This window comes from Prosopis cineraria, unplaced genomic scaffold (assembly GCF_029017545.1).
Source record: "Prosopis cineraria cultivar Desert tree isolate PC_DT_omini unplaced genomic scaffold, ASM2901754v1 PC12, whole genome shotgun sequence".
NCBI lineage: Eukaryota > Viridiplantae > Streptophyta > Magnoliopsida > Fabales > Fabaceae > Prosopis > Prosopis cineraria.
The window spans coordinates 6701524-6716866 of record NW_026555343.1 but is presented as its reverse complement, the minus strand read 5'-3'; the positions used below and the strand labels follow the sequence as shown (position 1 = coordinate 6716866).

The following is a 15343-nucleotide window of genomic DNA, read 5'->3' as shown; positions in this document are numbered from 1 at the left end:
CATCATATATTTACTTAGGCAATCATCATCCAACCTTATATCCTCCTTATTTCCTTAGACTAAAACCGTGGGCTATAACACTGATTAGGGCTCCATCCGTGTGACTAGACTACTTAAACTCACCAATTGTGAGATGTAACCTGGCTAAAGATCACAGGACTCACTCTCAGACCACGACTTCCCCCATTCTTGAATCCCTGGGGTGTCTCATACCCTAAGCTATTCTCCTTATATAATCGATGAAGATAGCTAGGTTTTAGTCCCTTAACAAACTATGGGACAATCGCTTGATAAACAGTGGGACAAGGCTATAGCCCTCATGAACCAGAGGGTAGCCTAATTACCATATGGATTTTCTCTATTCCCAAATCCTGAGGCGAACTCCCGCTACTAATCATGCTATAATCATTTCTCACTTGAGTTTACTTTTTTGCTTTCATTTACTCACTATTATCACAACCACGTTAGGCTCACGACCTTGCGCTATCCAAGTGTGTAGTCTCACCTTTTCTCAAAAATCCATTTTTCATTAACAAACAACTACCTTTATACCTCATCACATACATCTTTCAACAACAAAAATAATATTCATAGTTAAAACTCTCTTGACTTTACATATTGCACTTTCAAGTCAAAAATAGCATTTCCATACACTCAATGAAAAATATATATAGTTTTACATAAAAATTAATCTCATGCATGTAACATTCACCATTCACACTCAACAATCAATTAACATACAACTACCTAAAGTAAAATTTTCTTTCAGTTACCTCAAACCTTTGAGAGGTCAAAGGTTTACCCCTCGATTAATTAGCTTTCAAGTTTGAATTTCTACTCCAATAGGTGACCAAGAGCTAAAACTACAATCAACCAAGTTGAATTCCATCAACGTAACAAACTCAAACATTTAAACCCTCAATCTCTACTTTTAAATTGGCCAACCTTCACTTTACAAGGGATGAAACCTAACCATTAGGTTTAATCATTATCTTTAACCCCTAATAACATTAGTGAGCCATTAAATCCCTATTAATGGCATCACAAACTTCCAACCACCTATAATAAATGAGATTTTTAGGTATTTATAGTGCCCAACAACTCAAAACATCAAAACTCATTATACTGAGGATTAGATACTCTAATCTATCCCTATTAACTCTATTTGAGTCAACAAATTCAGACCCATAACTGATATGGACTGAAATCCCACTTTCACTATCAAACCCTAACCATAAACTCATAAATGTGGAAGGAAATGGGAGATTAATGAGTATGATACTTACCTTGGGTGTTTGTGGCATTCAAAATACTCTCAAAGTGGTCCCCAAGTAAATCCTAGCAAAGCTTTAGCATGCCTCTCCTTTCTCTCCTTTCTTTTCTTTCTTTTTCTATCTCATTTCGCGTTTGATAAAGTACAGACGACGCATGGCACAGAGAGGTCCTCCCTCGCTCAGAGATGGCTGTGCACTGCGGCGGACAATCTACCCACCGCGATGTATGGCACAGCAACTTCAACTCTTCCTTTTCTTCTCCTTTCGATGCCTGGGTGGTCCGCCTCGATACCGAACCCACAACTAAGGCTAAAATAGCATCAAACATGATTATTAGACCTCTTTGGCTACACATCACTTTAATTTACTTAATTACTCTAATTAGGTTTAATTAATTAGGGAATTAAAACTCAGAATGTTACGGCTCGTATGTGTTAACATATGGGCACGAGGCTGTTTTGGTTATGGAAATAGCAGTCCCTTTGTTACACGTTGCAAGTAGTTTAGGAAGACCGTCTGATGACTACAACAATGCTATAATGAATGAGTTAATTCAGTTAGATGAAATTTGCTTACAAGCACTCGATCATATGATCGCCCAGAAGAAGGAAGTTTCAAGAATATATAATAAGCGGATAAGAAGGAAACACTTTCAAGTACGCGAGATCGTGTGGAAACTTGTGTTACTACCTGATTTTAAAGACCAAATACTTAGTAAGTTTTCACCTAATTGGGAAGGACCATTTAAGGTGGATGAAGTACTTAAAGGGAATACATACATGTTAGCTAGCGTCGACGAGATTCCACACAGACGGGCCATAAATGGGAAGTATTTGAAGAAATATCGACCGTCATTATAATAAGAAAGCGATAAAGGACTTAAGGCCTAGAATGGCCTTTAGGCATACGAAAGTCACACAATTGAAAAAAATCATTTGTTCTTTATTATTATGTTTGAATCATGTTACAAAGGATATGGAGTATAAGAATGAAGAATAAAGAATAAATAATAAAAGAAACAAAAAATGTGTATATATACAGATACACTATTTACAAAGACTGCACATGGTCTCCCATGTCGCTAAAGCCGATTCCAGATCCAGAGAAAGGGTTTGATGGTGAGCAAGGGCTGTCTTGAACTCAAGCATAGACTGAAGCTTAGCATTTGAAATGGCCTGTGCCTCATCCAAAACCTTAGTGGTGACCTCTAGCTTAGGTTCAGCGGGACCATCTTCAGCTTCAGCTCTCATAAACTCTTCTTCAACTGCTACGAGCTGGCGCCTCAAGTCCGCCAATTTAGCTCATAGCACTCAGAGGTGATCCACACAAGGGGAAATCTCCTGGACTCGATTAGTAGCAGCAATCATCCAGGCCTTAGTAGCCAAATACTTGTCCTTCACTAACCAATTATTCTTCAAATACTCTGACAGGAGGGGGAGTTCTTTATGGCACTAGCTGATAATGCCATAACACGTCGGGACTTGAGCTCGTAGGAGTGCCAACTCAAACATAGAGATCACCTTCTCCATAGCTTTGAGAGCTCGAATCATCTCCTTGAAATTTTGTCCAAGGATGAGGAATGGATCGTGGCTGGGTTGGAACTGTACAACCCTCCCAGCATCCAATACAATGTCCATTTTAAGGATGCAAATACAGGATAGGAGGCGTTAGTAGGCACTGCCTTCAGTATAGCCAGCTAAAGAAAACAAAATAACGTCAACAATAAAAGACCAAGAAGAAACTGAAAGGACTAGAAAGAAAAAAGCAAAACAAGACTATACCTAAATTGGGTACACGAGTACTTTATCTTTGCTCATGGAAGGGGGAGGAGTATGTGCAGACTATGCAACCGAGCTCAGAGCCTTCTCCACATGGCCCGTAAAAGTGGAAGAGTTAGTTTAACCCCATACTGAGTCACCTTATGTAGGGACCAAAGCGACTAAAGTGTTACTCACAGATATCGTTTGGAATCCTTCTAGCGATCTCTCAGAGCTCCTAACCTCTTGAATATTTGACGAGTAGGAGGGAAGGATCAAACTGATTAAGGAGACCATTTTGGGGCCCTCGGTAGCAACAAGACCTTAGATCCTAAACTCCAACTTCACTCGGGGCTGTGGTGAAAGCCTTTCCCTAATTAAGGGCAGCCCCAATGTCTTCTAAACCACCTAGGGCTGCAGTAGATAGGGCAGCCCCCAGACCTTCATCACATTCTATTACCTCATAGGTCACCTCCTGAGTAACTTTAATCGGGTCCATAGGTGTTGGCTCAGGAGTGACAGTGACATGAAAAGTGACCATTTGGAGATCTGGGAGCTGGGTCTCTTTCTCCCCTTATTAAATAGAACTCACTCTATCATTGTCAGAATCTGCTAATAAGATCATTGTCTGTTAGTGCTTATACATGTGCTTTCCTTTCTGAGGCATGGGGTTAGTCAAAAGAGGGTAGAAAAAGGTTGGTCGAGTGGAAGGGGCGTCGTCTTCTTCCTCTTCTTAGCTTCAAGTAATGGAGATGGAGCCCAGTTCCTCTTATCAGGAACATCTCCTTTGTTAGGATGACTGGAGGAGCTTTCTTAGCCTTGAGCTTTCTGGAGACTGGGGGAATAGAAACTTGGGAGGAAGCATTGTCTTACTCCATCCCCTGGACCACGATCCTTAATGAGGGGGCCGTCTGGGTCTCAAAAGTGGCGGGGGCGTCAATGTTTCCCCTCAAGAATGTCATCAACACTTGAAATTATGTCTAATCACGGCCTATAAAAAATAAAACAGGTTTAGTCTGGGGTACAAAATAAGAAGGATAAAACTAAGACAAATGCGGGAGATAATACTTATTGTTGTGGCTCTTTATTATGCGCCTAAAGCATTAGGGCCACCATTTGTTGAAGTGGAGGTAGGCATCTCTATCTATAAGTTCTACCTTACATTGCTTATGAGTAGTGAGTGGAACGGCTATTTGGTCGATAGTGTCCCTATCTAATAGCTCCACGCTAATTTGGGGGGACAGGCCCTGAGGGATACATTGGCTCCGTCCAAACTGGCCTGCTACCAATTAAAGATGATAAGACTCTAAGTATACCCTTAGAAACTTGCAGGAGGAGCCAGTGTACGGCAGCCACATCTTCTGGGGAGTGGTAGCCAAAAGGAAGATTTCATCCCTTAGGGGATTCGCAGGCTTATTCTTCTTCTACACCATATAATTGTACTAAGTGGGAAGGCAATGGTTTGGGATGTTAAAAGCTTTTAAGGTCCTCTCCAAAGATCAGTTTTGTTGATAGAAGAACTTAAAAAAGTTCTTTAACTCGGTCAGTGGATGACCACACAAAAGACAAGTGAAGGGGTGGTTGACGCGGGAATCATCTGGGAATGGCTCTTACCAAAGATTTGGGAAGTAGGTCATTGTCTATAACTTCTGAAACTAGACGGGCCCATAGAAGTTGTTGAAGGGCTTCTTAGTCAGTGACTCCCTCATGCCGTTGTAGAGACAGTATAGAAACATAGTCCTCAAGGTTATTTGGTTACCATAAAGCAGGGATTGGGTGATCCTTAAGTATAGCTACACAGGCTTTACTCCCCTCGAGGCTAGGATTCATTGGCTCAATGGGATCCATATAAAGACCAGGTGCTCCATGGTAGTGATAGGCTCAGAGGCTAGCTTTTCAGAAAACAGCTCCATAATTTTCGCGTAAGAGCCCATACTCCTGATCTTGCTCTCTAAATCAGTAGGGAGGGCGGTATAGGAGTCTTGCTTTTTGGGGATCGCATAAAAGTTCTCCTCTCCGGTGATAGGCAACCCCAGGAACATGAAGACATCCTATAGCGTAAGGGACATCGGGTTGAGCTTAAAGATGAAGGTATTGCAACCTAGAACCCAAAAGCTGAGGAAGGTCGTTAGAAGCTCCACGGCGATGTCGACATCAGCCAAAGATAACTGGATAAGGTCATATAGACCCATCTCTTTCCACTGAGGTACATGTTCTGACTTTGAATGCCTCACCCAATTGACCCAAGCAAGAAGAGAGCGGGACCAATTCCTGAGCTTTTAGCAGGATGACTCAAGGAAGGGTGGGGTCATTCAGACCAATACCAAGTTGTGAATAGAGGTCAGTGGCCATAGGTTTGGTTAAATGGGAGCAGTGACTTCGACAAGTTGGGAGAGATCATCAGGTACCCAACATCGCTCTTATTAGAGATCTGAAAACTCCAAGGTGAAGTATTGGAAAAAATGAAGCACAGTTAGCATACTTTTCAATAAAGTAAAAGCGCTAAACACAAGAAGCGAGAAATTTACCAAAAATCCACTAATTCATGGAATGATGAATCCTCCTGAAAAAAAGATGGATGACTATTAGAATGGGAAACCAATCTAAAGGAAAAAAAAAGGTTTTTCAGACCACTAAAAAATACCGTCACAAGCACGCTAAGCAAGTTAACTGGGTTTTGGATAGTCGCCAGAGAATCTAGCAGACTACCAGCCAAAGTAGAAGAAGGAGCGGCAGCAGAAGAAAGAGCAGGAGCAGAAGAAGCCATTTGAAAGTTGGGTTAAGAGAAATGCAGCAGATTGAAAACTTGATGTTTAAGAAATGGCAAAAAGGGAAAGAGAAGTGACCAGAACAAAGAAACGAGTTTATATCAGCAGACGGCACTCAGAAGCGAAGTGACATTTCTATTTTTTCAAACATGCCACGTGGCTTACGTTACTAGCCATTAGCATGCAGGGGGTATTGTTTAGGCTAAATATGAAATGTCGCTCAAATAGGTCACAAGGTTAGTTGGGCTGAATAATTGAATCATCAGGCCCAATATAAATAAAAGGGGCTGACCCTAAAGCTCAATAAAGGCCACAACAAGTAAACAAGCTAAAATCTCATCGGCTGCAAATATTAGACCGTTGGCACGAAGACACAATCCTAAATAATGCTGAAATCTACGCCCAAGTAGTTCGAGGAAACGGGCTAGTTATCAAAATGAAGAGACCATGCCATGAGTTTCGTGAGATTCCTGATTCTTCGCAGAACGTGCTAAGTTTCAAGAAAAAGGCTTCCATTATTCTGACACTATAAATAGAAATAAAAAATATAGAAGAAACTAGTCAACACTCCATCAAGACTTGCACATTTTACATTCGTTAACCTTTTTTTTCAGTTTTTAGTTTTTAGTTTGTAATCTTTTTACACTTCAATAAAACCATACACTTATTCTACCAAAGCCTTATATCTTTTTACATCCAAGTGAACTATGATAAAGGAACTCAGGACCCTTTTCATTATCTATTGAGACTTATCGTTTCTGGCACGCCCGGTATTTATTGTTCAACCACGAACAATAATGTTTAACTAATTTTATCCATACCCCTTTAAATTTTATACAATCATGCAAGATGTGGATTGAAGTATCAAGAGTATTATAGCCAAAGGGGCAAACTCTACAGTAGGGACTAGCTTCATCTTATCTAACATAATTTTTTTTGGAGTTGGTCCTATTTCCAAAAAAATATTTTAATTTTTTTATAGGTGGGTCATTTTCAAATGGTAGACCAAATTTTACAATTAAGATCACCTTTTTGGCTTTCAATCTCTTTATCGGTAGATTTGATTGATATGTTATTATCGGAAGAGGGCCTCCAATATATCTGACTATTATAAGCATGATCAATAAGTTTGGACTTGGGTTAAGTCATAAAACATGTATATTTTATAGTTAAAAGGCCAAAACGAATGGCTTAAAGGACTGAATGTCTTTTTTTTTTTTGAACAAAAAGAAGGACTGAGTGTCTAAGTGAGTAACATAAGGCTTTTTTTTTTCCAAAACAAGTGAGTAACATAAGGCAAGGGCAAGCAACTTTTAGTATTTATAAAGTATTTTTTCAACTTCCTAAAAGCTAAAAGTTATATGGGTAATTTTTTTTGTTTTGGATGAAATCACATTTCAAAAATGCTTTGAAAAAGTGGGTGAAAATGAATTTGATTAATGTAACTTCAAGGAGCTTTTAAAATAAGGTAAAGGCGCAAATTTGGTCATATAGGTGCAAATTTGGTCATATACTATTTTTTGAGGAGCATTTAATAGCCTAAACTATCAAATGGAGCAAAATAAATCACGAACTTTCAAAAATGGAGCATCCAGTATCCCACTGTTAACTTCAACTGAAAGACATAATGTTGGTCCCACAATGACACGTGGCGCAACACGGGCACGATATGTCAGCATGGTAAATGTATAAATTTAACCACAAACTATTTTCTGAGGAGCACTAGGTAGCCTCTACTATAAAAAAATGAACCATCCAACACCTTCTCCTTAATTTTGACCAAACTCCATTTATTTTCATACCTTTGACAAAGTATTAATCTTTTCAATCTTCTTGCCTTCATTCTCAATCTCAGCTCAAAAAGAAAAGGTACAAAGAGTTCTTATTTGAAGATATTTACAAAGACGACGCTAACAAAGTAGAAAAATAATTAATGGCTAAATTAAGTTAGAATCAAGCTTCTCTCATGTATAATAAAATCAAGCTTCTATTTTATTTTTATCATTTTTGTGAATGTCTTTAAATAAAAACTCATTGAATCTCTTCTTTTGGAGCTAATATTGAGAACAAAGGCAAAAAAATTAGATAGATTAATGCCTTATGGGCCTCATAAGTATAAAAACAAACAGTGTTTGGTCAAAATTGAGGGAAAGGTGTTGGATGGTCCATTTTTTTATAGTAAAGACTACCTAGTACTTCTCAAAAAATAGTTTGTAGCTAAATTTATAACTTTATCATACTAACATGTCATGCCACGTGTCATTGTGGGTCCCACATAACATCTATTAGTCAAAGTTAACAATGGGCTACTGATGCTCCATTTTTGAAAGTTCATGATTTATTTTGTACCATCTAATAATTTAAGCTATAAGATGTTCTTCAAAAAATAGTATATGTTTAAATTTGTTATTTTACCCTTTTGAAATATGCATTTAGGGTTAGAGTATTAATGAACCAGTTAAAATAGGTACTTATTTTTGATATTATTATGCTACCCTTAATTCTTTTTCAATTAATTTTTAGTTTGAATGTATATTGACTATTTATATAATTTTTATCTAACATATCAAACTTTTCATATTTTTTATCTTTATTATTTAACATATTAAATTTTATGTTATTTAAAATTTTCATTATATATATATATATAATTTTCAAACATTTCTAATATGAATAGTTTGTATAACAGAAATTACAAATCATAAAAGTCAACATTTATTTTAATAATTGCATATTTAAAAGTATTTTTCATTATGTTACATAATTTAAATAATTTTAATGTTATCAAATTAACTTGGAAAAGTTACATTTAGGTTCCACAAAAGAAAATTTATTACTAAAAAGTCTTATAAGATTCATAAAATACTCCTAAATTTTAAATCCCGTGCATTTATAACTTGCAAAAGAAAATAATAACTTATAATATTAAGTTGTAAATGTTCATTACTTAATTATAAATTTCCCTTTTCAAGTTGTAAATATACAAAATTTAGGATTTGAAAATATTTTATAAATTTTATAAGACCTCTTAATTATAAATTCTCTATTTAGGTGTAATTTTTTCAATTAACATAAAAAAAATATATCCAAACATGTTAGGACAACTATTTTTTTACTAATTTTTATTAAATGAACATTTGACAAATTATTTTTAACTCACAAAAAGCAAACAATGCACAGGTCACCTTTGGGTATTAGAATGAAATGAAATGTAATGAATTAAAAAAGTTAATATAAAAATAAACTAAATCATCTTTCCTTCATGATAAATATAAAAAAACTCATTAATATATACTGTAAATGTAGGAAGTATCACATTTTTTAAAAATTTCATAAATCATGATTTACAATCTCATAAATTAAATTATTCTTTTTTTTAATGAACATGCACACTCATCTTTTTTTAATTATTTTTTATTTTTTTAATTTAATTTAATTTATTTTATTCTGACAAGCAACCGTGACTTACCTTCTCAAGCTCAAAGTCACGCTTCACAGCCTTCAGCGCGAGCGACAGACTCGTCACCTTCACTTCACTCTTTGACGGACGACAGCTCGTCACCTCCTGCTCCCTCACCCCTCGTCTCTTCAATCTCCGTTGTGCGATTCTCTTTCTCTGGTTCCTTCATTTAACTTTCGCCTTCAGTTATGCTTCACTTATCTCTCACTTGCTCTGAAATCTCTCATTTATCCTTATCTGGGTGTCTAAAGGTGCTCTGGCCAAATAATAGCATATCGTTTGAGTTTTTTTTCCCCCCTAAATCATTTTAATTTTTTTTCGAACATTAGATAAGGCAAATACTTGATTAGTTGGCGGACATTAGTGATGACAATTTATCGAGGAAAATAAAAAAGGGATCGAAGACGAGCTGTCTGAACAACAATTGAGCTCACTTTAGAAACGTTTTAGTTAAAGAATTAAAATTGTTCGATAATTTTTTCATGATTCTTTCCTGATAGTTCTAGAGCCAAAATGTGCCACTTTTTTGATGAAACTAGCATCAAATTAAAAGTCCTGCATAAAAATTTGACAAGAGCTTGTGCTTGTCCCATGAAAGTGGCACTTAGACATTACACATGATTGAAGAAAGATGACGATGAGTCAAGGCAAATACTTGATCTCTATCTCCTCCGATCCAACACCATAATCAAGAATCTCATTTCCTAAGTTCAATACGTCTTAAATCAAATATTCATTTTACTGTTTACTCATGATATAAGAATTCATCTAAGATTAACAAGAATAGAGGCTTACTTCACTTTCCTTCTTCAAGCCTCTTAGAGAAACCAAGATCACACTTTCCAGTACCATTCCCTGTATTGGGTCGAAAACCACAATGCTCACTGAACAAACAGTCACACAAATGCAGAAAAATCAATATGGAAGATAGTAAATTTGCTTATTCTTGTCTGCACACCTACAGAGTTCAAACTCTGAAGCCACCTCAAACCTTCAAATTTTAAAACATCTCCAAATCAATATTTTTTCAATGGAAGTTTAGTAGTATTATAACATTTTCTTCACTTTACCAAAAGCACAGAAATGCTCATCAACATAAAGCTTAAAGTTCAATAATTAATTCAACTTCCCTCCACAGCCACTTTTCACTTCCTCTCTTCTGCTCAATCTGTACTTTATAGATGAAATTACTTTGGATGATTCAAATTTAACAGTTTATAAAAGTATCATTTAGATGTTAGAATTTTAAAAATAATCAATACCGTGCAATTTTGATATTACAGTCTAGAATTTGAAGAGGAGAGAGGCTAGATTGACTAATAATAGCCCTCTCTTCTCTTGCTTTGTCTTTCATTTGCTTCTGAAGAGTGAATGAAACGATAAATTAATGGAGAAGTGAAAGATGATGTCAGTTAGTTTAAGTCAGGGTTTGGATTAAATGGTGATGGATTTAGATCCATAGTTCAAGGGTTTGAGTCACTTAAACAAAGGTCCAATGGGCTTTAACACCCATCCCTAGACAAGCAGGTACCATAGTAATTATCATAAACTGTATAACAGGAATTGATTATTTTATCATTGAACAGAATGAGTGAGAGGATTATATTTATAATACAAGAGATGAAGTGGTCTATAGAAAAGTGACAGTAACTGAAGATGTATCTTTCTTGCTCCTTTTCTTTCACTGGCTTTCTTGACACTTGTCATTCTTCACTTATTTTTTGTCCAAGGGAAGCCCTTTGAGACAATATCCTACACGGAAACAAACATCAAAACATACTTAGAATAAATGCAAGCAAATACTATATATATCATGAAAGTCCCTATTAAAAAAAATTATTACAAACCTCCCTTCTGGTCTCAGCTGATTTGAGATTATTCAGTGTTGCTTAGCTTAATGTCGGCTCTTCAACATATACTAGATATATTGCAGTCTTCTTCACAGTATATTTATGGGCAAAGTTAACTATAACTCCCACCTCATTTTCGGGTTCCAAATTAGATAATATTTTCTTCCATTCATCATCAGCATAAATTGTTGCAGCATCTTGCTCATAGGATGCTTTAGCATATTTTGTGAAATTATGTATCATGACACTAACTGGATATGCAGATGCCATGTTTTCTTGGTCAGATGAATAGATAACATAGAGAACCATCCCTTTCAAGCAACGGCCATCAACACAAGGCACTTTAAATGATACTAATGATTCTTCATTTTCAAAAACTAGCCAATGAGGATAATTGTTTCTAGGAAGAAGAGAATACTCAAACCCTCCATCATTGCATCCCTATTCCGCAAAAAAAAAAAAACAAAAAAAAGAAAAGAAAGAAAGAAAAGAAAAGAAAAGAAAAGAGGCACCCTCTTAATTGGAAAGAGAGGAAACATAATACTCACTATGTTGACATACTCCTCTAAAACATTATATGATATGTTCAAGCTAATAAAAATATCAAGGTTCATGACTCTTTTGTAGCACTTAGTTAGGAATATTTCTTGAGAATAAACTAATGGAGTATTAAACCACTGTTATTTTTAATTAAAAATACATCGTTGAGGTTTCTAAGGATTATATATAAAAAATTAATTAAAGAGTTGATGGCAATTTAATTAGTCGTAAACTCTTAATATGATGAAAGTTTCCTATTTGTTTATTAAATTTAGATATTTTATCCTGTGATGAATGGTCAAGATATAGTGGGCAATGCATTTAGCATGCATTGTTACACATCCACACAAACAGAACATAACATTGTTAAAAGCATAATGTGCATTTCCACACATGATATTGGTAAAAACACATTGTATAGTATATATCGTACATTTCAGTCTCAAAACATTTAATTATTTAATAGCTGTTTGAACTTATATTGAAAGGTGTTCTTTCAATATTGAGTTAAATTGTTGGTGGTATAGTGGAGAGGTCAAGAGAATAACCTGAGAAATGCTCTTCAAAATTGTATTGATAGCTTCATTGAACCCACCAACCTGAATTGTTAGAGAACTCATGAATCTTTCTGACCTTTTTGCGGTAACTTGCTCATCATGAAAACCGATCAATGCAGGAGCTTTTTTAGGCAAAGCTTGAGATGTGCTTGGTCTTGATTCCAATATTTTTTGACTTTTGGCTAACCAAGTATGTGACAGACCCTTGATTAAAAATGGCATGATCCCAAATGTTCGAAACAAGGACCTTGAGTGATTTCTTGGTGTCATCCAAGACAAAACAAGTGATGGAAATACATCACATGATGATCCTTCATAGCCACAGATAGACACATGTTTAATGCTTTTCAATCTCACCAATGCAAATGGCACTTGTGTTATAGCTGTTTGATTTGCCACTAATGTTGTTAAAGATTCCATTTGCTGGATATCTTCTTCCAGCTTTCCAATCTTTGAACAACCAAAAAGATTGAGAGTCTTCAAAGATTTCAATTTATATACACTTCTTGGGAGATGGTTAAGACTTTTGCAGTCCTTTAAATTCAACAAAATGATATATTTAAGATCTCCAATGGAAGGATGAATCACGGACAAACGTGAACAATCTTTGAGTATTAGCTTTTCTAAGTAAGGTAACCTTGAAAAGTTAGGTGTTTCTATCAAGTAATGTGAATGACTCATGTTGAGAATTTTCAACCATTCTAGTAACTGCGCAAAGAGAATATTTTAAAATAAATTAAACAATAAATTAAAAGAGAAAAATACATGAAAAATACAAGGTATTAAAAATTGAACTAATCATTGAACTAATCAAGGTATTGACTCAAGGATTAATGGTCAAAATCATGGTTGAACTATAGTCAAACTAGTCATAAACAAAGTATTTTATTGAATTAGGCAAGGTGTTGGTTAAATAGTTTACTGGTTCAATTGGTTAGGTTAAGCCGGTTTTCAATACTATATAAAATTAATGTCACCAGTGTTGAATTTCAGAAGGTAATTTGATATAGGTACCTGGCTTTTGTCCCACAGTTTTGCGAGACTACTCCACTTTAAGTCAATGGCAACTATCTTTTCTAGGCATATGCTCATTGGCATGTTTTCTAAGGAGAATCCCGAGCAACACAACCATCTCAATTGTTTTGGTAGATAATCATAGTCCCCAAAAAGTTACACATGATCAAGTTGGAGAAAATGAAGCCTCTTCATCTCCTTAAATACTTTGGTGTTGAAGGATAGTGAATTGTTTCTTGACATGCTTAAGGCCAACCCCTTGATAGCTATAGTTCCCTGTTAAAGACAAAAATGATATTTCACTACTTGAAATGTAAAATAATGCAAATATATGATAAAGATTTAGTCACAATTGACAATTAAAAAATAGGGATAGTGCATTTGAGTTGCAAAAGAACTTTGTGAAATATTGCAATTAAATCATTAAAAAGACATTTAGTTTGCAAAAGAAAGTCATTGAGAAAACATTCTTACAATATTATTTCTCAACACATCCAGCACATCTTCATGAAACCATAATCTAGTACGTTTCTCAGGTTCATCTGGTAACTTCTCACGAATGATTTCTCTTCCCATGTCAAACAGTAAGTCATGTGTCTCAAGTTTATTCTTGCTGCCAATTTTTACAAGGCTTAACTCTATTAATCGACTAATTCCACTTGTTGCATAAAGTCCACAACCATCTAGTATTTGTGTAGCATAGCTTCTATCCTTCCCAACAAAAAAACAACATATGTCAAGGAATATATCTTTTTCTGTATGGTCACTTAAGCCATCATAACTTATTTTTAACTTTTCATATATTCGATCATTTGGAATTCGTTGCAATTTTTGCAAAACACTTTCCCAAATAAGTATTTCCTTATCAAACAAATGCGAGCCAAGGATTTCAAGCGCTAGTGGCAACCCTCCGGAGTAAGACACTACCCTTCTTGAAAGTTCTAGGAAATCGTGTTTAGGCATCGATTGCTTAAATGCATGCCAACTGAAAAGTTCAAGAGATTCATTTCCATCCATTTCTTTTGTACTATATACATGAATCACTCTAAGGATCTTAAGTAAATGCTCATCTCTAGTTGTGATGATTATTCTACTTCCTTGACCAAACCATTCATGGCTTCCACACAAAGCTTTGAGTTGGTCTTCATTGTTCACATCATCAAGTACAAGAAGTACCCTTTTTGAGAAATTTTTTCCTTGATTATTGTTTTTCCCATTTCTATATTTGGTAGTGTTATTCTTCTTGATTTTAAGATTCCTGAAAGAAGTTGTTCCTGCAAATAAACTTGACCATTATTTTGCTTCCAAGCTTCCCTAACATTTGCAAGGAAACTCTTTCCTACAAAGCTTTGACCAACTTCATTGTAAATGGCTTTAGCAATGGTTGTCTTGCCAATTCCCCCCATTCCCCAAATACCTGCTATGACAACTTCATTTGATTTACAACTTAGCAATTGGATGATTTCTTGTATGCGAGGCTTCAATCCCACTAGGTGTTGAGCGACAAAGAGGCTTTTGTTGTCATCTATCTTCATTGTAATGGTTTCAATAACATGGTCAATCAACTCACTTTCAGTGCTGTTAACAAGATATTAGATAACAATACAAGTTCTATGAAGAATCCTTAAAATGAATGTTACAAGTTATATATGAAAGCAATGAAATGATAGCCACAATCTGAAGTACAGATAATAAGTTTATAATTTCTCAATTGTTTAGAGTGTTAAAATGTCCCTGTTTCGTAAGATTAAAAATGTTACAAGTTCCTGAAACACCAGCTACAGATTAGAAGGATGTAATTTCTAGATTTTAAGTCATTTAAAGGTAGGCAAGATTGTGCAACTTAATTATGATTGTTTATAATGTATAGTATGTTACAACCAAGTACCTTGTGACATATTAACAGCGAAGAACCTTACTCAACTTTTGCTTTTTTTATTAGTAAGGGCATTTATGTCATTTAGCCCTCAACAATATTGACAATGAAAAACCTTCTTTTGAAATATGTCCTATGGCCTTATGTGCGAATAAATTTGTGGTGAGGTCTTTTTTAGTGATTTTCAAAAAAAAAAAGAAAAAGAAAAATAAGCTCTACACAACTGTTTGTTGGAAGTCTAAAAACC

General features: G+C 35.4%; 1 protein-coding gene and 1 pseudogene across 2 annotated transcripts; both read right to left on the bottom strand.

Annotated features, from left to right (window-relative positions):
- Positions 1-10638: 10638 nt before the first annotated feature.
- Positions 10639-13352, bottom strand: LOC129288838 (disease resistance protein RUN1-like). 2 transcript variants are annotated; one of them, XM_054925628.1, is made up of 4 exons: positions 13221-13352; positions 12198-12914; positions 11107-11550; positions 10647-11011 (listed from the first exon to the last, which is right to left on the bottom strand). In XM_054925628.1, the coding sequence occupies exons 1-3, from the start codon at positions 13302-13304 to the stop codon at positions 11149-11151; spliced, it is 1203 nt and encodes a 400-aa protein (XP_054781603.1). In that variant the 5' UTR covers positions 13305-13352; the 3' UTR covers positions 10647-11011; positions 11107-11148. The 2 variants fall into 2 exon arrangements, with proteins under 2 accessions (XP_054781604.1, XP_054781603.1); XM_054925629.1 differs by lacking the exon at positions 11107-11550 and having other exon boundaries at positions 10639-11011.
- Positions 13353-13369: 17 nt separating this feature from the next.
- Positions 13370-14873, bottom strand: LOC129288839 (disease resistance protein RUN1-like; annotated as a pseudogene).
- Between the last annotated feature and the right edge of the window lie 470 nt (positions 14874-15343).